General features: G+C 42.0%; 1 protein-coding gene across 10 annotated transcripts in view; it reads right to left on the bottom strand.

Moving 5' to 3' along the window:
* LOC123993513 (glutamate receptor 2) overlaps nt 1-9105 on the bottom strand; it is a 65178-nt gene extending 56073 nt beyond the window's left edge. For 6 of the 10 annotated variants that reach the window (XR_006831460.1, XM_046295721.1, XM_046295724.1 and 3 more), the window contains exons 1-2: nt 8717-9104; nt 8388-8528 (exon numbers count right to left, since the gene is read on the bottom strand). Coding sequence is in view for 9 of the 10 variants with exons in the window: in XM_046295721.1 (XP_046151677.1) it covers nt 8388-8528; nt 8717-8801 (226 nt within the window). In the remaining variant the exon portion in view is untranslated. Of the gene's footprint in view, nt 1-8387; nt 8529-8716 lie in introns of all 10 variants that reach the window. The other 4 variants (XM_046295720.1, XM_046295723.1, XM_046295726.1 and 1 more) reach the window with 2 other exon arrangements.
* Between the last annotated feature and the right edge of the window lie 15363 nt (nt 9106-24468).

Here is a 24468-nt window from a genome sequence, read left to right as displayed (position 1 = left end):
CCCGGGGATCGAACCCACATCATCCAAACACAGAAGAAAGTCTCAATAGCCTCAGGTTGTCATTACTGTAAGAGAGTAAATGAAATTCCAACACTATGCTGTGTGTTTGTGCAACAGGGGCACATCGATTGCGTTATAACTATAGCAGCCCCATTTGATTCCACGTTCACTTAGAATGGAGTTGACCGAGCCAGGTCTCGCTAAAAGGTCAGCCGTACTAGAAGGTTTTTATTGGATGGTACACAATTACCTTTACTTTCTTCATGAGGGGAAGAGCCGAGTGGAAATCAATCTGTCAGATAATTGATGCAACTCCCCTTCTCCAATTCTCTCCAGTCACTGCTTAGCCACAGTAGAAGAACTAGGTCTTGTACTAGATGGGTGTGGGTGGGGGCGGTCAACTCTGAGAATGTCATCTCTTGGTGAAAGAACTGTGTGTAAGGACTGTAGCTCATTGTAATGGTCTGTGTGACATATCTACCAGGTCAGCCTGTTTCTGGTCTCTCGAATGGAGGAAATCTACAGTCCCTTCTTAAGAACAGAACACAGAGATGTATGTATGTGTCTTTCGGAGGGGTTGGGTTAAAAGTGGAAGTCAAATTTCGGTTGGACCTTGTGTCCAATTGACCAATAAAATGATCTTACTCTTAAAAGGAGAAGAGGCCTCCCTCTATCGATTAGACCCATCGTGGTGGTTTTGGATAGATATGAATCATCCTGTCTCCTTTAATGGACCTGGGCTGCTTAGCTGCATACTGATACCCTGTCTGTCTCATAGGTGGCATTACATAAGCCTGTTCAATGGGTTGTTTGGATGGAGAATAAGGCAATTCTCTCCATCTCTCTCTTTGTCTGTCTGAGTTTCTATCTCACTGCCTCTCTCTGGCCATCCTCCATCGCCCACTCGCTACTCTGCCCATCACAGTCTGTCACACTCTCTCTCTCTCTCTCTCTCTCTTTCTCTCTCTCTCACATGCATACACACACACACTGACACACACAAACATACACACGTACAAAGATGTTAGGGTTTTTGATGAGAACAGGTAATAAGAAATAAACCTACAACAGCGGCCCGATTAAAATCGTAATCATATTGTTGATTAAAGACAACCTCCTCTCCATCAGAGGGGTAGCGAGCTTAGTATCTAGTATGGCTAATGAATTCATCCACCATTGCAAATATCTAGAATAGAACAAACAGAATAAATCATTTGGGCATTCCAAATTGACCCCGTATCAAATTGACTACATAAATATTATGATATCAAGTCTCCCTGTGGACAGGGATTCACGACTCATTTAACCCCTTCGTTGCCACACCTTTTTAATGGAGCTATGTACCGAGGATTCCACTGCATTTAACATTTTTGAATCTTCCAAATTCTGAGCTAAATGGTGACCAGTGGATACTAAAGGGTTAAACCAGACAGAGAAATATGATGCAACATGTATATACAATTGCTGAGCCCACTTACAGCATGCGCTGTATTACATATGACTGTAAGTTGAAATATAAACAGCGCTTATGATCTGTATAGACACACCTGTTTGTCTGTGTCCAAATGTGATGAAGGGGGCAATATTGGCCTAGTCCCAGATTTGTTTGTGCCATCTTACCAATGGGTCTAGGCAGGACAATATATCCAGCACTGTGTATACCTTGTGTTGTCGATGCCCTTTTGAAGTGTAGATATTTATGTGAACACCTGCTCGTCGAACATCTCTTACCAAAATCATGGGCATTAACGTGGAGTTTTTTGATGCTATAACAGCCTCCACTATTCTGTGAAAGCTTTCCGCTAGATGTTGGAACATTGCTGCAGGGATTTGCTTCCATTCAACCACAAGAGAATTAGTGAGGTCGGCACTGATGTTGGGTGATTAGGCCTGCCTCGCAGTCAGCATTCCAATTCATTCCAATGGTGTTCGATGGGGTTCAGGTGAGGGTTTTGTGCAGGCCAGTCAAGTTCTTCCAAACCGATCTCAACAAACCTTTTCTGTTTAGACCTTGCTTTGTCCATGGGGGCATTGTCATGCTGAAACTGGAAAGGGCGTTCCCAAACTATTACTACAAATTTGGAAGCACAGAATTGTCTACAATTGTATGCTGTAGTCTTAAGATTTCCCTTCACTGGAACTAAGGGACCTAACCATGAAAAACAACCCCAACCGTTATTCCACCTCCACCAAACTTTACAGTCTGCACTATGCATTGGGACAGGTAACATTTTTGACTTGTTCTAACAAAGTTCAGCGGTAGATATTTGGATTTCTTTCTCTGCATGTTGAACAAGTGGATTACTCAAATCGATGGCGCCAACTAAACAGACTTTTTGGGATATAAAGAAGGATTTTATCTAACAAAATGACACTACGTGTTATAGCTGGGACCCTTTGGATGACAAATCAGAGGAAGATTTTCAAAACGTAAGTGAATATTTAATCGCTATTTGTGAATTTATGAAACCTGTGCCGGTGGAAAAATATTTTGATGTGGGGCGCCGTCCTCAAACAATTGCATGGCATGCTTTTGCTATAATGGCTACTGAAAATTGGACAGTGCAGTTACATTAACAATGATTTAAGCTTTCAAGCATTATAAGACACTTGTATGTACCTACATGTTTAATATGCATAATTTTTCTGATTATTTATTTGAATTTTGCGGCCTCCAGTTTGACTGGAAGTTGTCCCGCTAGCGGAACGCCTAGCCCTATCTCTCCAGAGAACGCGTTTCCACTGCTCCAGAGTCCAATGTTGGCAAGTTTTACACCAATCCAGCCAACACTTGGCATTGCACGTGGTGATCTTAAGCTTGTGTGTGGCTGCTCAGCTATGGAAACCCATTTCATGAAGCTCCCGACAAACAGTTATTGTGGTGACGTTGCTTCCAGGAGAAGTTTGAAACTCAGTTGTGAGTGTTCCACCCAAGGTCAATGATTTTTATGTATTACGCGCTTCAGCTCTTGGCGGTCCCGTTCTGTGAGCTCATGTGTCCTACCACTTCACGGCTGAACCGTTGTTGTTCCAAGACATTTTAACTTCACAATAACAGCACTTACAGCTCTAGCAGGGCAGATATTTGATGAACTGACTTGTTCGAAAGGTGGCATCCTATGATGGTGCTACGTTGATAGTCACTGAGCTCTTCAGTAAGGTCATTCTACTGCCAATGTTTGTCTGTGGAGATTGATGGCTGTGTGCTCAATTCCACTCTTTTTAAGGGGTTTCCACATACTAGTTTGAGTCTCAGATGTCAAGGACTGCTGATACATAATCATACTTGTGGTCCTTCTCCTTGGTAAAGAAGTGCTCTGCCTTCAAAATCTAGATTGGAACAGGGACTGTGAGTAAATAGAGTTGTCGCTACAGTGCCTTCTGCCCTTGGGTATACTGTAGCCTACAGTTTGATACACGATACTGGGTGTGTGTAGGAGCCAGGAGTGTTGTTTATCAGGTCCTAGATCAGATTAAAGATAAGATATATTTGAGTGAACACATCAAGATCGCTCCAGTGGGATAAGGATGACATGTTGATGTGGTGCTGAACAGAGAATTAGGAATTGGATGAAGTTACCCCTAGAAGCTGATCTCGGGTCCATTTTTTGTTTCCCCTCATAACAGTTAGGGTTATAAATGGGGAAGGGGAAGCTGATTCTAAATCTGATGAATCACTCATCAAATACCTGGCAGGGGTGGATGTGTCCTCTCATTGGTTGAACATACAGCAGCAGCCTAGAAAGCAATAACATCAAGCTTAATATTGTTTAGCTGTTCTAACTTGCTTTGACAGACAAGTGACATCTATGCACAGTGACTCCATATAGAGCACATCAACGTGGACAGACTTGACCTGGCTGCCTCTGAGGCAGGGAGCGGGTTAATCCATGTCATATGAGACTTGACCTGGCTGCATATGAGGCAGTGAGCGGGCTAAGCCAAGTCATATGAGACTTGACCTGGCTGCCTCTGAGGCAGTGAGTGGGCTATGCCATGTTATTTGAGACTTGACCTGGCTACCTCTGAGGCAGTGAGCGTGCTAAGCCATGTCATATGAGACAAGAGAAGATGACTTAGTTTTACAATTAATATTTATTATTTATGATATTACTTGAAAAGAGTGTTTGAACAAGTGTGCAATTGATATTTCAGCTCTGTGTAGTTTAGAGATATGCCACTTATGTGTGAATGGAGGATTCTTAAATGAGAGGGTGTGTGTGCCCAATGGCACCCTATTCCCTATGTAGTGCACTATAGGGCTCTGGTGCACTATATAGGGAATAGGGAGTAATTTAGGAAGCGGATTGGTTAAGGAGCGTGTTCAGGGCAGGCTAAGGTCCACAGAGACCTGCCTAACCTCGATTTCTGACCGGCCCAACTTCCTAGCATATTAAATATTTCACAGTGTTCTCTTTAATAGTGGGATATGGTTTTAATGAAAATGCTTTCTGCATACATCAGATTTTTGGTAATTTGTGAAAAGTGTAAACAGCATGAATACTACATCATAACGAAGTCAGATTGCAGAAGAATGCAGGAAATTACAGCATGGCAAGTCAACCATAATCTTGAAAACGAGACCCTAGGCATTTGAAAATTGTGGGAGGCAATGCAGATGTCTAGAGAGACTATGTTAACCATGTAAATAAGGGACTTTTGATGTGTTAAATCATCTGTTTCTTACAAGAGACTTTATATCTCTTCCATGAGACCCCAGAGAGGGAGTATTCATTGTTTTGAAATTGGTCAGTGGAAAATCATCAAGACACAATAGTGTGCATAGACACACGTATGCAAAGGCACATGCAGGCATGCACACAGGCACACACACGCATGCACACATGCATGCACACACACAGGCACACACGCAGGCACACATGCATGCACACAACACATGCATGCACACACACACACACACACACACACACACACACACACACACACACACACACACACACACACACACACACACACACACACACACACACACACACACACACACACACACACACACACACACACACACACACACACACACACACACACACACACACACACAGTGGCAGCCTCTATCTACTCTCCTAGAGTTGGCAGCAGATCTAGAATGTACCAGATGTACTCTTGATGGCACAATATGGCATCTCTCCTGCCATAGCTTTGATACATGGTAGAAGTACCACTGGCCCAACAATAATTTATTCAGTACATTTGTACACGTTCTTGTTTTTCTTATGGTCACCATTAAAGCATAGACAACAATATCCCAGTAATGGAATTATTCTCGGACTTACTGCATAACCTTTACAAAAATGTCTTTGAGAAAATGTCAATCCACTAAATCAGATTATGAATGATCTTATCCCACAAGGCATACTGTAAGGGAAGCTTATGCCCTCAGCCTGTAAGGGAAGCTTATGCCCTCAATCTGTAAGGGAAGCTTATGCCCTCAACCTGTAAGGGAAGCTTATGCCCTCAGCCTGTAAGGGAAGCTTATGCCCTCAATCTGTAAGGGAAGCTTATGCCCTCAACCTGTAAGGGAAGCTTATGCCCTCAACCTGTAAGGGAAGCGTATGCCCTCAACCTGTAAGGGAAGTTTATGCCCTCAACCTGTAAGGGAAGCGTATGCCCTCAACCTGTAAGGGAAACGTATGCCCTCAACCTGTAAGGGAAGCGTATGCCCTCAACCTGTAAGGGAAGCTTATGCCCTCAACCTGTAAGGGAAGCTTATGCCCTCAACCTGTAAGGGAAGCGTATGCCCTCAGCCTGTAAGGGAAGCTTATGCCCTCAACCTGTAAGGGAAGCTTATGCCCTCAACCTGTAAGGGATGCTTATGCCCTCAACCTGTAAGGGAAGCGTATGCCCTCAACCTGTAAGGGAAGCTTATGCCCTCAACCTGTAAGGGAAGCATATGCCCTCAACCTGTAAGGGAAGCGTATGCCCTCAACCTGTAAGGGAAGCGTATGCCCTCAACCTGTAAGGGAAGCGTATGCCCTCAACCTGTAAGGGAAGCGTATGCCCTCAACCTGTAAGGGAAGCTTATGCCCTCAACCTGTAAGGGAAGCTTATGCCCTCAACCTGTAAGGGAAGTGTATGCCCTCAGCCTGTAAGGGAAGCTTATGCCCTCAACCTGTAAGGGAAGCTTATGCCCTCAACCTGTAAGGGAAGCTTATGCCCTCAACCTGTAAGGGAAGCGTATGCCCTCAACCTGTAAGGGAAGCTTATGCCCTCAACCTGTAAGGGAAGCGTATGCCCTCAACCTGTAAGGGAAGCGTATGCCCTCAACCTGTAAGGGAAGCGTATGCCCTCAACCTGTAAGGGAAGCGTATGCCCTCAACCTGTAAGGGAAGCGTATGCCCTCAACCTGTAAGGGAAGCGTATGCCCTCAACCTGTAAGGGAAGCTTATGCCCTCAACCTGTAAGGGAAGCTTATGCCCTCAATACAGCTTGGTGATTTAGCTAATCAGAGTGTCTTTCATCCCAGTGATATCATTCTTTCTTTGCATGAAAAATGCCCCATTTACTGGTTACTTTGTCAGGACCTAAATTCACTGTCTCACCTAATGAATAGCAAATTGATCTATGTAATTTTAATAGGGCTCCTATAAATGTCTCTGTGCCCAGTTTTAATTGTGCTTTCTCAGCTGAAAATGTATGTGTTAAATACAAAGGGAAGTCCTGTAATGCCTTGTAATGTATAGTGCCATCTACTGGTTTAAAAGCATACAGTCAAAACCTTGAGAAGAGCCTCTCGCTCTCTAGTAATATGCAGTATATCCCCATATATAATTAAAAATATATATATATATATTTATGTATTGTATTGTCAAAAGTAAGTGTTTTTGACCAGTGGTTTACTTGAGTTTGAATTGGTCCATTGACCGATTTGTTGACTACAGGCACGGTTATCACATATCTATTGTCCCTATATGTTCAAATAAATGATAAGAACACATATGACTAAAACGCTACGGTATGTCCAATTAACATGCTTTCAGCTTTTTCCCTTCCGAAGAGCATAGAAATAATCTTCCTGGACGGAAAAGCTTTTAAATGGCATATGTGTTTAACAAGTGAGGCAAATCTGTAAGTTACAATGAATCCATCTGCTTCGTACTTACAGTAGAGTAGTAAGGGAATGAAGCCATCTACAAGTCTTTAAGAACATCTCTGACATCACAATCATGGGCATTCATGGTGTTACTTAGATAGAACCCAAGCTGTGATTGACATGTCGTCACCGTTATATCAATCCAGCATTATCAGGCATCTGTCGCGCGATGCAATGATGAACTTTAATGCAACATGCTTTTATATGAAAACTGTGTAATCTATATAGATAATCAATGCACATACTATTTAAAATATAATTTTGATATACCTCCGAGACGTTTTTCAAAACGAACTGTCGCTTGGCAACAGCTAGATGAAATTGGTAGCACATCCATAGAGCGCGCGCTCATTAATAGCTCAGTGCACAGATCAAATCTAACCTATTATTTCTAAACTAAACTATCAAATACTGTCAGTTTTGAAATATATATTGTTGCAGTTGATTGTTCCCAAAATAGATATAGAAATTGCGCTCAAGAACCTAATAACATAACGAATGTGTTAGGCAAGATTCTAATCCACAAACACTGGAAGTAGGCTATGCAATAACCTCAATCATATTTCTGCCCGAAGGGAAGCAATTGTTTGTATAATTTCATTCTTACACTTTCTTTCTTTCTGTTCCACAGAACTACATCTAATGTATACCGGATATAGATCAGTTTCCTTATCAAGGTAATGACGAAATAAGGATAACAAATGCACATAGACTATTAAATGTGGAACCATAAAGGCCTGCACTCAGGTCTTTATGGGTCTTCCAAGACCATGAATTTTCCATTAACAGGCTTGAATGCCTTTTGACCTCAGTCACGTCTTTCATTGAGATGATAAGCTATTGCAAATTGTGAAAATATTTCACAAAAGATAATAAAAATATGTTGAATTTGATTAAAATATGAACAAAACGACGATGGATATTATTCCCCAGTGCTTATCATGCATTACATTACGCGCGCCTGTGGCATGGGAGTCATCACTACGACTGACTGTTACTGTGGAAACCAACATTACCTTCTCATTTCTCGTAGAATCGAAGATTAACAATGATCTTATTATACAAACAAAAACAGCATACTTTTCTATGTCTTTCCACAACAGATATGGTTTCACGAACTAAAATAAGCGCACACAAATTACGCATGCACCGTTTCAATGTAATGTAAAATATCAATTGATAGTTTCGCTGTGTTTCTATTGATATCTTTGAAAGGGATGAAAATGATGTGCATTTTAAGTAAAGAGACTTGAAATGGGTTACAGTTGTTACTTACAACAATTGGTGACGGCAAAACTGTTCGCTACTTCCAGATTGTCAATATGGGGCGTCAATCTGAATTCGGGTGTGCTGAATTGAACCATTCCTATCCGAAATGCACTGTACTCCTGATCAGCACCCCTTGGAAAGAGTCCACCTGTAATAGAAACAGTTGTACATCTCAATATATTTGTGCATAGACTATTCCAATATGTTGTATTGTTAATTTATTTGATATGTTTTCATGACCACCTTTCATAATGCATTGGCACAATCACTAGTCTACTTGCTGGACCTATGTCCAATGATATATCATTTCAATTAACTTATGTGATTGATACATACCAATTTGTACACTTTGAGAGCCACCAAGCGCCAACCCCCATAAAACTGGTAGAAAGAAAACCGATGAATTCATAAGCTTAGGCATTTCCACAACAAATGTGCCCACATCCACCCAAGAACAGAGATATTCCTTGTTTACACAATAATGGTCTATGTTAGATCCGACACATATTGAAGATTTGCTGTCCGGGAAAAATCACTGGTGACTATTTTCTTCTGCAGGTGGTTTTTGTATAGAAAATTAGGGCTCTTGCTCCCTTTTTCCAGGTCCAACAGTGAAAGAATTGTATATTAACTGTCTCTTCCGCTCCTCTTTCTCGCGCTGTCCTCCTGCGAGTCGTCGACACCTCCTTTAACAAACAGGAACACTTCTAGTCTCTGCTCCGTGCGCTGGAGATCGTTTCAGCATCACGAACAAGCGACGAATGTTAATGAGATGCGTAAAGACACGAGAGGAGCCGAGCGCGCAATCCACTTCCTCGCGACGTCCAGGGCTCATTAGTGTTTGTACATGTTAGTTTGTTGAGCATATAATAGGAGACTAAATATGTGGCCTTGACTTTTTAAACCTGCTAAGATTCATGGCAGACCATAAGGGCAATCTCATCATCTCCAGGCGTCTTCGTGTTAAACAAGTCATTATTGAGGGGTTAGCCCTTCGCTGTATCACTCTGCACTAACAACTTAGCAACTACTAACATGAATTAAATCTTGAATAAACCTATGTGTGCCCTTCTGATAATCAGACTCACAGTCACTGTAACATTACAGCATGTGGATGAGCAAACAAATGCCATGCCGGTTTGAGAGTGGCACCTTAGTTCATCCATGGGTAGTGGGTGCCATGCTCAAAAGCATGTAGCTGTGCCAGCTATTGACCAACGCCTGCTTCTTAGGCTTGAAACATTCATGCATTGTTGTCTATATCTCTGAGACATTTCAATTGCACTTGATGAACTTAACAAGATTATCTAGCTCATCCAAAAGAAAAACAATACTGTCGTTCACAGTCTACCCAAAATATAAGGAATGAAAAATAAACTTGCTCTAACCACTGTTGGAAGAACATGTCTAGTAAACCAATTTGGTCCTTCATCCAGATGTGTTCATATTTTTTTCAAGAGTGGTTGAATATCCTGAGTCATCCCCATTTATGTAGTCCTAATTATCATGAGGTACTGTATACCTGTAACAGCATATACTTTTGTCATGTCAGACTCATTGTAACATAGACCTACTGCTTTCTCATCATTGCAATTGTCAGTTTGTACAGGCAGACATTTAGAGGCAGTTCATTTGTAGCTCGTCAAGGTCATCTTGTCAAGTGTGGGTGTTTGTGTACATACGTGTGTATATGCTTGTGTGTGTGTGGGTGTGCATACGTGTGTATATGCGTGTGTGTGTGTGGGTGTGCGTACGTGTGTATATGCGTGTGTGTGTGTGGGTGTGCATACGTGTGTATATGCGTGTGTGTGTGTGGGTGTGCGTACGTGTGTATATGCATGTGTGTGTGTGTGGGTGTACATACGTGTGTATATGCTTGTGTGTGTGTGTGGGTGTGCGTACGTGTGTATATGCGTGTGTGTGTGTGGGGTGTGCGTACGTGTGTATATGCGTGTGTGTGTGTGTGGGTGTGCGTGCGTGTGTATATGCTTGTGTGTGTGTGGGTGTGCGTACGTGTGTATATGCTTGTGTGTGTGTGTGTGTGTGCGTACGTGTGTATATGCTTGTGTGTGTGTGGGTGTGCGTACGTGTGTATATGCTTGTGTGTGTGTGGGTGTGCGTGCGTGTGTATATGTTTGTGTGTGTGTGGGTGTGCATACGTGTGTATATACTTGTGTGGGTGTGCGTACGTGTGTATATGCTTGTGTGTGTGTGGGTGTGTGTGCGTGTGTATATGCTTGTGTGTGTGTGGGTGTGCATACGTGTGTATATGCTTGTGTGTGTGTGGGTGTGCGTGCGTGTGTATATGCTTGTGTGTGTGTGGGTGTGCGTGCGTGTGTATATGCTTGTGTGTGTGTGGGTGTGCGTGCGTGTGTATATGCTTGTGTGTGTGTGGGTGTGCGTGCGTGTGTATATGCTTGTGTGTGGGTGTGCGTACGTGTGTATATGCTTGTGTGTGTGTGGGTGTGTGTGCGTGTGTATATGCTTGTGTGTGTGTGGGTGTGCATACGTGTGTATATGCTTGTGTGTGTGTGGGTGTGCGTGCGTGTGTATATGCTTGTGTGTGTGTGGGTGTGCGTGCGTGTGTATATGCTTGTGTGTGTGTGGGTGTGCGTGCGTGTGTATATGCTTGTGTGTGGGTGTGCGTACGTGCGTGCATGTATTTGTGATCAGCTAATTATTATTATTTTGTTTACTCAACTTTTCGGTTAAATTGTTACCTGAATTTAAAATGTTTAGTTGGGCCCACACTTAGCATAAAATCAGTCAACATAAAATGATGTGTTTGCTCAACTTGTCTTATATGTTCATTTAACTATAAATTATTATTTGGGCATCTTAACTAAAAAAGTCGGTGGAACTGGTTACGCACATTCACAGTGCCTACAATGTTTTCAATTTACATATTTGACACAGGTTGACAGACATGATTACATTGTGCATGTTAATTTATACAGTAATTATAATTCAACATGTTCTCACCTGGGATTTAAACTCACAACCTTTTGGTTCACAGCATTCTGATTTTCCTGCTATGCCACAATGTCTGTCATTTATCAGTTCATCTGACTATTCTCAACTCATTAATTTGGCAGAAAAAGTTCAGCAATTGTAGGGTTTTTCTGTATAGTTGTCTAAAGTTGATGGGGCATGTTACTCTGTTTTCATGTTACTTTTTAATCACTGTAATAAATACAATAGTTTTACTATTGTGTACTTTTAACAGAGCTGAGATTGTGTGCAAATCCCAGGTGAGGACATAATAATAATGACTGCATAATTGAACATGCACAATGTAATCAATCAATTTAATCATATGTGTAAAATATGCACAATTTCTGTTAAAAACACTGTGTGTGTAACCAGTTCCACAGCCTTTTTGAGTTAAGACGCCACCATAATACTTTCTAGAATGAACATAAGACAAGTTGAGCAAATACATAATTTTATATTGACTGAATTAAAATAAAAGTTTTTCTAAATTTGAAGCTATGTTTGGGCTAACTAAAAATGTTAAGTTTAGGTAACACTTTGAGTAAATTTAAAAAGGCTGTGGGAACCAGTTACTTAATCATAATTAGTGTTTGTGTGTGTCTCCCTCCACTCCCATCTCGCTGGAGTTAAACATCAAATGAATGCACTCTTTACCTTTGATCTAAGGCTTGTTTTCCACTATTCCTTGTTTTACACTATTCCACGTCAACCTCTATTCCATGTCGTCCTCTATTCCATGTCGTCCTCTATTCCATATGTTCCACTATTCCATATGTTCCACTATTCCATGTTTTCCACATAGCTTTCAGCACCATGGACAGCGGTAAAATGAGGCTGATTCACAGGCTGTATCACATCCGGCCGTGATTGGGAGTCCCATAGGGCGGTGCACAATTGGCCCAGCGTCGTCCGGGTTTGGCCGAGGTAGGCCGTCTTTGTAATATATAATAATAATAATAATATATGCCATTTAGCAGACGCTTTTATCCAAAGCGACTTACAGTCATGTGTGCATACATTCTACGTATGGGTGGTCCCGGGGATCGAACCCACTACCCTGGCGTTACAAGCGCCATGCTCTACCAACTGAGCTACAGAAGGAATTTGTTCTTAATTGACTTGCCTAGTTAAATAAACAAAAAACAAAAACATAATTATTTATATATATATATATATTATATATATATATATATATATATATATATATATATATATATATATATATATATATATATATATATATATATATATATATATATATATATATATATATATATATTTGCTCATATTTTTCAGCACCATGGACAGCAGTGAAATTATATTCTCTCAAAGATTTTAGCACCATTGACAGTGGTGAAACTATATTCTCTCATAGCTTTCAGCACCATGGACAGTGTTGAAGTTATATTCTCTCATAGCTTTCAGCACCATGGACAGTGGTGAAACAATAACTGCTTGTCCTTGCTGGGGGTTGACATATCTATGGGTGTCTATGATGTGTACAGTATACGTGCACATCTGTGTTTATAGGGTTAAGTAGTGTTTCTTTTTGACTACATTAAATCTATTTAATCACCGACAGCTGGTGATTCCTTCCACATAACTGAATAAGATATAATTTTGGTTCACACATACAATGTAGGTAGCAGTAAAGATGCTGTTTTATTACGTTTAATCTTTTAATAAAACATGATCTAATTAGAGACGTGAATAAGTTTAAACTCCAGTCAGTCTTTACTAAAAACTATAAACCAGAAATGTCAGATTAGGTTTTGCTCTGTAAACTGTGTTGTGATTCAAGCCAAACCCCAACATTTAATCTTGATACAAAGACCCTATTACCACCCACACATATGTTGCTGCCAAGTGTAACTGTCAAGTTAACATCAAGTAAGTCATTGGCCTTTGACACATTTTTTAAAATCCGCTTTGAGTTGAAGTAAGAAGTTTTCAAACACTGAGGTTGGAGTCAATAAAACTCATTTTTCAAACACTCCCCAAATTTATTGTTAACAAACTATCGTTTTGGCAAGTCAGTTAGGACATCTACTTTCATAACCCATCTACTAACCCTAACCCTAAATCATTCTCTCTACTATTATTCTGGCAATTCACATTCTTAAAATAAAATAAATAAATATATAAAAATAAAGTGGTGATCCTAACTGGGGCAGCAGAGTAGCCTAGTGGTTAGAGCGTTGGATTAGTAACCGAAAGGTTGCAAGTTCATATTCCTGAGCTGACAAGGTACAAATCTGTGAAAAACTGAGTTTAAATGCATTTGGCTAAGGTGTATGTAAACTTCTGACTTCAAGTATATGACAGTAATGTGTTCTTCATTTGTTGGAGGGGATTTTGCTACAGAAGGAGCATGGAGTTAGCTCAAACCAACAGTATCAACCCAAAGCTAAATGGTATTTGGACCATAGCTCAAAACAGTAGTATCAACCCAGAACACCATGGTGTTAGGACTATAACCAGTAGTATCAACCCAGAGCAGGACCATAGTTCAAACCAGCAGTATCAACACAGACCCCAAGCATACTTCCAAAGTTGTGGCACAATAGCTTAAGGACAACATAGTCAAAGTATTGGAGTGGCCATCACAAAGCCCTAACCTCAATCCTGTTGAATATGTGTGGGCAGAACTGAAAAGCAAGGAGGCCTACAAACCTGATTCACTTACACCAGCTCTGTCAGGAGGAATGGGCCACAATTCACCCAACTTATTGTGGGAAGCTTGTGGAGCATGGTCTTAGGACCATAGCTCAAACCAGCAGTATCAACCCAGAGCAGCATGGTGTTAGGACCATAGCTCAAAGCAGCAGTATCAACCCAGAGCAGGACCATAGCTCAAACCAGCAGTATCAACCCAGAGCAGCATGGTGTTAGGACCATAGCTCAAAGCAGCAGTATCAACCCAGAGCAGGACCATAGCTCAAACCAGCAGTGTCAACCCAGAGCAGCATGGTGTTAGGACCATAGCTCAAACCAGCAGTGTCAACCCAGAGCAGGACCATAGCTCAAACCAGCAGTGTCAACCCAGAGCAGCATGGTGTTAGGACCATAGCTCAAACCAGCAGTATCAACCCAGAGCAGCATGGTGTTAGGACCATAGCTCAAACCAGCAGTATCAACCCAGAGCAGCATGGTGTTGGGACCATAGCTCAAAGCAGCAGTATCAACCCAGAGCAGGACCATAGCTCAAACCAGCAGTGTCAACCCAGAGCAGCATGGTGTTAGGACCATAGCTCAAACCAGCAGTATCAACCCAGAGCAGCATGGTGTTAGGACCATAGCTCAAACCAGCAGTATCAACCCAGAGCAGCAAGGTGTTAGGACCATAACTCAAACCAGCAGTATCAACCCAGAGCAGGACCATAGCTCAAACCAGCAGTATCAACCCAGAGCAGGACCATAGCTCAAACCAGCAGTGTCAACCCAGAGCAGGACCATAGCTCAAACCAGCAGTATCAACCCAGAGCAGGACCATAGCTCAAACCAGCAGTATCAACCCAGAGCAGGACCATAGCTCAAACCAGCAGTGTCAACCCAGAGCAGGACCATAGCTCAAACCAGCAGTATCAACCCAGAGCAGGACCATAGCTCAAACCAGCAGTGTCAACCCAGAGCAGGACCATAGCTCAAACCAGCAGTGTCAACCCAGAGCAGGACCATAGCTCAAAGCAGCAGTATAAACCCAGAGCAGCATGGTGTTAGGACCATAGCTCAAACCAGCAGTGTCAACCCAGAGCAGGACCATAGCTCAAAGCAGCAGTATCAACCCAGAGCAGCATGGTGTTAGGACCATAGCTCAAACCAGCAGTATCAACCCAGAGCAGCATGGTGCTAGGACCATAGCTCAAACCAGCAGTATCAACCCAGAGCAGCATGGTGTTAGGACCATAGCTCAAACCAGCAGTGTCAACCCAGAGCAGGACCATAGCTCAAACCAGCAGTATCAACCCAGAGCAGCATGGTGTTAGGACCATAGCTCAAACCAGCAGTGTCAACCCAGAGCAGGACCATAGCTCAAAGCAGCAGTATCAACTCAGAGCAGCATGGTGTTAGGACCATAGCTCAAACCAGCAGTACAAACCCAGAGCAGCATGGAATTAGGACCATAGCTCAAACCAGCAGTACAAACCCAGAGCAGCAATAGTACAGCACAGTGGGAAATAGCTACAGTACACATAAGTGACTGATAGCTACACATCAGGGGGAGAAAAATGCATCATGAACACACCACTAACTCATGCTACCTCAGTCAACCCAGGGCGCTGGGTTGTTATTGTACCAGTCACTGAGCCTGGGATGTTGGATGCCACTCTCCCTCTTGTAAATATTCATAGCTTTCTGCTCTAATTGTCTGGTTGTCAACCAGATATCTATATGTATCTGTGCAGAAGAGCAACAACTGGCAGTGTATAATTGGTGAATGGGAGTCAGGGAGAGAAAGTTGGGCTCTCTGTATATTGTCGGTCCCATTCGATGCCAGACACATGGATCTATAAGGAATCTGTCTGGGCATTGACCTCTTGGGCTTCTCCCATCTTCTTTGATATGTTGGTTTGTTTAGGAGTTTACCACTGGAATATACCGTATTGTATCCAGTAGTAGTTCAATGAGATTACACTCAAAAGTGAGGGGTAGAATAGCTTTATGAATTAATTGACATTATAACAAGGTTCATGGTCTAAGGCACTGCATCTCGGTGCTAGAGGCATCACTACAGACCTTGGTTCAATTCCGGGCTCTTTCACAACTGCCCGTGATTGGGTGCCCCAATGGACGGTGCACAATTGGCCCAGTGTTGCCTGGGTTTGGCCGAGGTAGGCCGTCATTGCAAATAAGAATTTGTTCTTAACTGACTTTCCTAGGTAAGTACAGGTTAAATAAAAATATAAAATAGGCTTACACATACAACTTCAGCTGAATTTACCTAAAACAAGAGGGGCTAGAACAGACGTGGCAAACACAGGATCCAATCTGGCCCGTAAATTAAAAAAATAACCCCAACAATATGGGAAAACAAACTGAATATACTTTCAAGTGACTTCAACCAAATCAAAACTGTAAATCAATGGACCTTTATTCATACAGGTTCTTCACTGTGTCCAGCTCCCTAATAATCAAAGAAATGAAAGCTAGACAGTCAGGGAGAATTCAGGACAATTTTTTGGCACATTTTGACAGCACGGAAATATAACCAATTTTCTGTGCGGCCCTCCGGAGCTAGTTGAAAATCAAATGCGTCCACCGGGGGAAAATGGGTTTGACATCCCCTGGGCTCGAGTGATCGTTGACTGACAGTTCATTCAACTTGTGTTGACAGGGGGACTAGACACAATGCAGAAGTGATAACTATCTTTGCAAATGAGTTATACTGAGACAATTGGTAATGGGGGATTATGCAATAAAAACATACACTATCTGTTGCAATGCTACAAAATGGTACATGGCTGTACAGTAGCTGGGGTGAATTGAGCTTCTGTAGCGGTTCATTTCATATCAAGTGTTCCTACTCCCTCGGGCTCACGGCTTCGTGATGCTATTATATGAATGAGCACAAGAACTTGCACAAGAGCATAGAGAGTAGAGGAGACTGCTTGAAGCAGAAAGCAAGATAAGCTCTTACTGACTGAGAAAGGAATAGGCAAAAGCGATCTGAGAAGAATTGGGGTACACTGCCGACCTAAGACTCACCAAGTTTGTGAAATTATACCCTTTTGTGAGGAACTTGATTTTGAGGATCAACCTGGAATTCAGGGACATTTGTAACCCTGAGTAATAACTTCATAGAACAAACTGAAATATTTGCATATTCAAGGCTGAGTCACTGACAAACCATGGATGCCGGAAAGATAATGATTCCTGAACAACGTTAGAGGATATACAAATTCCATTCAAATTAAGCTTCTTGGGGAATTTAGTCCACCGCCACCTTATCAATTGATAGTGGAGCTGTGAGGACTAATGGCAGTCGCTGATGCCTCAATGACTGAAAGGTTCCTTGAGCAATATACTGAATACAGCAAGGTGGGGGCATGAATGCACAGAAAGGCACATGAGCCGAAAAAAATTCTAGGCCAAGCATATATTACAAACAGTGAAAATTCCCACGAGCCAACCTACCATGGATCAGCAGCAAGGTCAGGAAGAGTGCTGAGATTGGCAACTCACTCTGACTCTGTAGTTTACATAAAATATGTGTGTGAAAGTCTATACTACATTAGAATAGGTCATAGACAGTCTATTGTGTGACCTCATATTACACTGATACCTAATGGTCTCTGTGGATCTACTGTAAAGCATCACACAATAGATATTATACAATACTGTATGGTTTCTAATGCTATGCGCTGTGCTTGGAATATTAATTGCCCACAAGCATACAGATTAGAGACAGCTAAACTATAACACACTCAGAATATTTACATATGTATAAGATATTATAATTGTCCTATCATTTTTACAGTAAAAAAGTGTGGAAACGATTGTAAGGGCCTTAACTAAGAGAAGAGCCCTGAGACTAATTCAGGGAGTGTAAATGTCTGAGGTTGGAGACGGTTAACACTGTTTATTAATTACATGTTTAATAGCCCTTCCAGCTTTCTAGATGGCTCTTCCATTTCTCTCTTTCTGTGAGACTCCACAAATTTGTCATGATTTTTTTGTGCGCTGTCTTCCTCTCCTTCACGCTCTCACACTTCCTCTCACACTTCCTCTCTCCCTTTCTCTCTCTCACACTTCCTCTCTCCCTTTCTCTCTCTCACACTTCCTCTCTCTCTTTCTCTCTCTCACACTTCCTCTCTCCCTTTCTCTCTCTCACACTTCCTCTCTCTCACACTTCCTCTCTCCCTTTCTCTCTCTCACACTTCCTCTCTCCCTTTCTCTCTCTCACACTTCCTCTCTCCCTTTCTCTCTCTCACACTTCCTCTCTCCCTTTCTCTCTCTCATACTTCCTCTCTCCCTTTCTCTCTCTCAAACTTCCTCTCTCCCGTTCTCTCTCTCTCTCTCACACACACACTCTCCTTCCTTCTAACTTCATCAATCCCTTCCTTTCTTCTCTCTCAGGTCTGAGCAGAACTAACTTGTTCCCTCCTGACAACCGAGCCAGAAGTCATGGAAAGTTTGGCAATTGGTTCAGTCTGCTCAGCCCAAGCCCTGCGTTGAGCCACCCACGACCCCATTCCTTAACAGGAAGTCCCAGTCACCACACTTCCTCAAGTCCTATACCTCCTCATGCCATGCCGTACTACAGTCACCAAGGCCACAGCCATCAAGAGCGTGGACATTTTTAAATGACTCAAAAATGGATTCCCTAAGTTATTTGGCAGGTACATATAATAAAGAAATGAATCAATTACAATGAACATAATCTCAAGAGACCTTCATTTTATTTGCATTTCATTAACTAAAACCCACACCTTACTCAAATTCAGACTAAGGTACAGTAATATGTGAGTTAACTTTGTTATCGAATACAACAGCAATTGTGAGGCTGTTAAACACATAGAGATGCATTGATCATTAAATCAAATCAAATTTTATTCAACACATGCTTCGTAAAAAACAACAAGTGTAGACTAACAGTGAAATGTTTACTAACGGGCCCTTCCCAACAATGTAGAGAGAAAAATAGAAAAAAATATAGAAAGATAATTACAAGGAATAAAGGCACAATGAGTAACAATAATATATATAGGCTATATACACCGGGTACCAATACCGAGTCGATGTCCAGGGGTACGAGGTAACGGAGGTAGACATGTACATATAGGTAGGTATAAAGTGACTAGGTAACAGGATAGATAATAAATAGTAACAGGATAGATAATAAATAGTAACATCAGCTTTATGGGATGAGTCAAAAGAATTTTTGCAAAAAAGGGTCAATGCAGATAGTCAGAGTTGCTATTGGTTAATAACACTTAACAAAAATATAATATGTTTCATGAGCTGAAATGAAATATCCTAGAAATGTTCCATATGCACAAAAAGCTGACCTTATTTCTCTCAAATGCTTTGCACAAATTTGAATACATCCCTGTTAGTGAGTATTTCCCCTTTGCCAATATAATCCATCCACCTGACAGGTGTGGCATATCAAGAAGCTGATTAAAACCCCCTGCAGGCCCGCGGAAATCTAATTAGGATACGCATTGGATATGTCTCAATCCACCACATCCGCCAATGTCGCACTTCCGCATCTGCGGTGAAAGGAGACAGAGTTAGAACGTTGTTTGTTAGACCATGAGACATCCCGAAAATCGGTCTTGTCAAAAAACCGTCTTTAGCATCCGAATGGTTTGACCTACAAAATATGACCCTTCTATGGAACGATGAAACTCTCACGAACACGATGGTGTTCTCCATTTTGCGCTACGACCCCCACCACCGTTTGCAGCGTCCGAACAGTTTGGGCTACACACTAATATGACCCAATGCACTCTGTACTCGTCTGAAGGTCCCGGTACCAGTTAAAAAACATTTATGGAAGTATACATGGAGATAGTTTAGTGCCTAAAAAAGAGGTTAAATAAATGTTTTTTTTAAATAAAAGGTTTCCTGATTTTTTGGGAGGGGGACTATCTGTAATTCCATGTAGTGAATCTGTTATTCAATGCGTTTGAATGGGCTAATTGCAGTAAACCCCCCCCCCATCAAATATTCTGGGGATAAAAAAAAAAATCTAACAGCCAAATGGTCCTCGGTACGACTTTCTTTAAACAATTCCATATAGCTTAGTAGAACCCCACCCTCCTCCTGCTTAGAAAGGGCTTGGTTTTAAACAGCATGATCATTACATAGATCCACCTTATGCGGGAGACAATAAAAGGCCACTCTAAATTATGCAGTTTTGTCACACAACACAATGCCACAGAAGCCTCAAGTTTTGAGGGACCATGCAATTGGCATGCTGACTGCAGGAATGTTCACCAGAGCTGTTGCCAGATAATTGAATGTTCATTTCTTTACAAATGTTGTCTTAGAAAATTTGTAAGTATGTCCAACCGGCTTCACATCCGCAGACCACGTGAATGGCGTTCTGTGGGCGAGCGGTTTGCTGTTGTCAACGTTGTAAACAGAGTGCCCCATGGTGGTGGTGGGGTTATGGTATGGGCAGGCATAAGATACTGACAACAAACACAATTGCATTTTATCAATAGCAATTTGAATGCACAGAGATACCGTGACAAAATCCTGAGGCCCATTGTCGTGCCATTCACCCAACGCCATCACTTCATGTTTCAGCATGATAATACACAGCCTCATGTCGCAAGGATCAGTACACAATTCCTGGAAGCTAAAAATGTCCCAGTTCTTCCATGGCCTTCAAACTCACCAGACATTTCACCCATTGAGAATGTTTGGGATGTTTTGGATCGACATATACAACAGTGTGTTCCAGTTCCTGCCAGTATATCCAGCAACTTCACACATTGAAGAGGAATGGGACAACATTCCACAGGCCAAAATCAGCAGCCTGATCAACTCTATGTGAAGGACGTGTCGCACTGCATTAGGCAAATGGTGGTCACACCAGATAGTGACTGGTTTTCTGATCCACAACCCTACCTTTTTTCGAAGGTATCTGTGACCAACAGATGCATATCCGTATTCCCAATCATGTGAAATCCATAGATTATTGCCAATTTATTTATTTCAATAGACTGATATCCTTATATGAACTGTAATTCATGTGGAAACCCGTTGAAATTAGTGGATTCGGCTATTTTAGCCACACCCTATGCTGGTAGGAGTATAAAATCGAGTCCACAGCCATGCAATCTCCATAGACATACATTGGCAGTAGAATGTCCTTACTGAAGAGCTCAGTGGCTTTCAACGTGGTACCGTCATAGGATGCCACCTTTCCAACAAGTTAGTTAGTCAAATTTCTGCCCTGTTAGAGTTGCCCCGGTCAAATGTAAATGCTGTTTTTGTGAAGCGGAAATGTCTAGGAACAACAACGGCCCAAAGTGGAAGGCCACACAAGCTCACAGAACTGGGATCGCCAAGTGCTGAAGCACATAGCGCGTAAAAATCATCTGTCCTCAGTTGCAACACTAACTACTGAGTTCCAAACTGCCTCTGGTAGCAACATCACCACAAGAACTGTTCGTCGGGAGCTTCATGAAATGGTTTTCCATGGCCGAGCAGCCACACACAGGCCTAAGATCAACATGCATAATGCCAAGCGTCGTCTGGAGTGGTGTAAAGCTCGCCTCCATTGGACTCTGGAGCAGTGGAAACGTGTTCTCTGGAGTGATGAATCACGCATAACCATCTGGCAGTCCGACGGACCAATCTGGCTTTGGCGGATGCCAGGAGAATGTAACCTGCCCCAATGCATAGTCCCAACTGTAAAGTTTGGTGGATGAGAAATAATGGTCTGGGGCTGTTTTTCATATTTTCTTAGTTCCAGTGAAGGGAAATCTTAATGCATACAATGACATTATAGACCATTCTATGCTTCCAACTTTGTGGCAAAAGTTTGGAGAAGGCCCTTTCCTGTTTCAGCATGACAATGCCCCTGTGCACAAAGCGAGGTCCATATAGAAATTATTTGTCGAAATTGGTGTGGAATAACTTAACTGGCCTGCACAGAGCCCTGATACTTCCTCTTCTAGGTTTTCTTGTAAGCAGGAATCAGGAGGATAGAGTTATGGTCAGATTTGCCAAATGGAAGGTGAGGGAAAGCTTTGTATGCATATCTGTGTGTGGAGTAAAGGGGATCTAGAGTTTTTTTCCCCTCTGGTTGCACAGGTGAAATTAAGTAAAACAGATTTCAGCTTCCCTGCATTATAATCACTAGGAGCACCGCCTCTGGAGCATGTTCTTGTTTGCTTGTGGCCCTATACAGCTCGTTGAGTGCGGTCTTAGTGCTTGCATCGGTTTGTGGTGGTAAATAGACAGCTATGAAACATATAGATGAAAGTTCTTGGCAAATAGTATGGTCTACAGCTTATCATGAGGTATTCCAACTCAGGCGAGCAGAACCTCGAGACTTCCCTAATATTAGACACTGCGCACCAGCTGTTGTTAACAAAGAGACACACACCCCCTCTCCTGAGCTTCCCCGACACTGCCATTCTGTCTTGCCAATGAATTGAAAACCAGCTAAAGAAACGCAGAATAGGATAGTCTCGAACGGATGTCATCCAGTTTATTCTCCAACATTCGCCACTAGAACGGCCGGTAGAGACAATTTATCCACTCTCCGATGTATACTTGTAAGGTATCCCGCATGCTAGCCTCTATAGGGCGGTCTCCTCTTCCTACGTGTATAGAGGATTTGGGCCTGGTCTGCGATAATCAATATGTCCTTCACCCCCCGACTCATTGAAGTAGAAGTCCTCGTCCAAATCGAGGTTAGTGATCGCTGTTCAGATGTTCAGAAGCTCTTTTTGGTCATAGGAAACAAAGGTGGAAACATTATGTAAAAAAACAGTTAAAATCAGCAAAATATACAAAAAAGCACAATTGGTCAGGAGCCCGTAAAACATCCGCTATTCCCTCCAGCATCATTTAGGAGATTAGATTTATCTCTGTGGTTAAATATCTCTATTACCATTTCAGAGGACAAGCAACAGAGGAAGATGTAACCCACATTTCAGAATTGATCTAATGCCCCAAAATCTCTATGAAAGCTTTAGCAAAAAATCACCCACATTCCCTAACCTGGAATCTGTAGGGTTAAGCGGGGTGATCACGGACCGCATGTAGTGTAGCTCATATTTTAACTAATCAGCTCTAACTGTCACTCAGGTCTGTTGGTTATCTGTGTCCCCCATGTGGAAGGGGGGTTGGGGAGGTTGACTCATGTCTGTTGGTTACCTGTGTGTCCAATGCGGGGAGGTTGTCCCCCTGTGAAAGGTCAGGTTAGATTAGAAGCCAGTCTATGTGATATAGGTTACAGAGCTATGTTAGCTGCAGGGGGGCTGGTGGAGGGTGGGGGTGGTGCAGATACAGTGTTATCCCGGTTATGTCAGTGATGAGAGAGGATGAGTCATGAGCAGCATAGATACTCAGGACTTTCTTCATCTCAGATGCCATTGACTATCATAGCATTGCTTTTAGAATAGGACAAATCAAGACAAGTGTTTGCCTCGTAATGCCGTCTCTATGGGAACAAGGCATCTGACTGACCCAAAATAACAACCTAGATTGCATGTTGATTTTGTAATGTGACATGTTTAAAAAGACAGGAAGCTGGTAGCAAGTTTATAGCACCATGTTTTAAAGGAATAAGGCAAAGATACCAGACACACAAGGTGATCAAAAAGTTTATTTGAGAACCAAGATGCCACATACCCATGGTTATTTTACATGTGATGCTGTGGTATTTGACTTCATATTCCCCCAGGTTCACTTGTTTATTTTCTGTTCCGAAGGAACCTTATCTCCTCCAGCCTTTTAAATTAAAGGCAGAAATAGAAACATCCTCTAGTGGGCACTGCAGAGCTCAATCTAATTCTAATCTAATAATGAGAGAAAATTCCATGGGAACCAGTCAATATTAAAGGCAAACTGATAGATTTTGGGGAAAATCAATTTAACCAACACATTTTGGCCCTAAAAACAGTGCATTTCCTGAGTGATATTAGTATATTTAATGAGAGATTATTTTAACCACTAATTTGTCATTCTCGTTAAACTCACGCGCTGTTATTGTTATGTGTTTGTCTCACCAACTGGCATGTGTATTCATTCCAGAAACAATCGTTGCCGAGATTGGTTGCCCCGAGTAACCGCTGAAATCTTCCCTCTGTAATTCCTGTAACCATGACAGCAACAGCAAAGAAGTCAAGATTGTCCTTATTTGCCTGATGAATCAGGATATATTCATAACATTTTATTTAAATTAATCTATGGTCTAACCCCACATGTAATATAACCACTGAAATTGCATTTTCTTCTGTACTTTCCATCCTCAACAAACCTGACCAGATCTCCTTCTGCGTCTGCTTCATTTATATGGGCCATTTGTCATGACATGAGGTCATCATCTATCTTGGTTCATTAGGTCGGAGACAAATCTCATATTGAGGAGGCTCGCAACAAAACTCAGAGGTCAATATCGAAAC

This window comes from Oncorhynchus gorbuscha, linkage group LG13 (genome assembly GCF_021184085.1).
Source record: "Oncorhynchus gorbuscha isolate QuinsamMale2020 ecotype Even-year linkage group LG13, OgorEven_v1.0, whole genome shotgun sequence".
Classification (NCBI taxonomy): Eukaryota; Metazoa; Chordata; class Actinopteri; order Salmoniformes; family Salmonidae; genus Oncorhynchus; species Oncorhynchus gorbuscha.
Note: the sequence above shows the minus strand (reverse complement) of the source record. Positions and strands in the feature narration are given on the sequence as shown.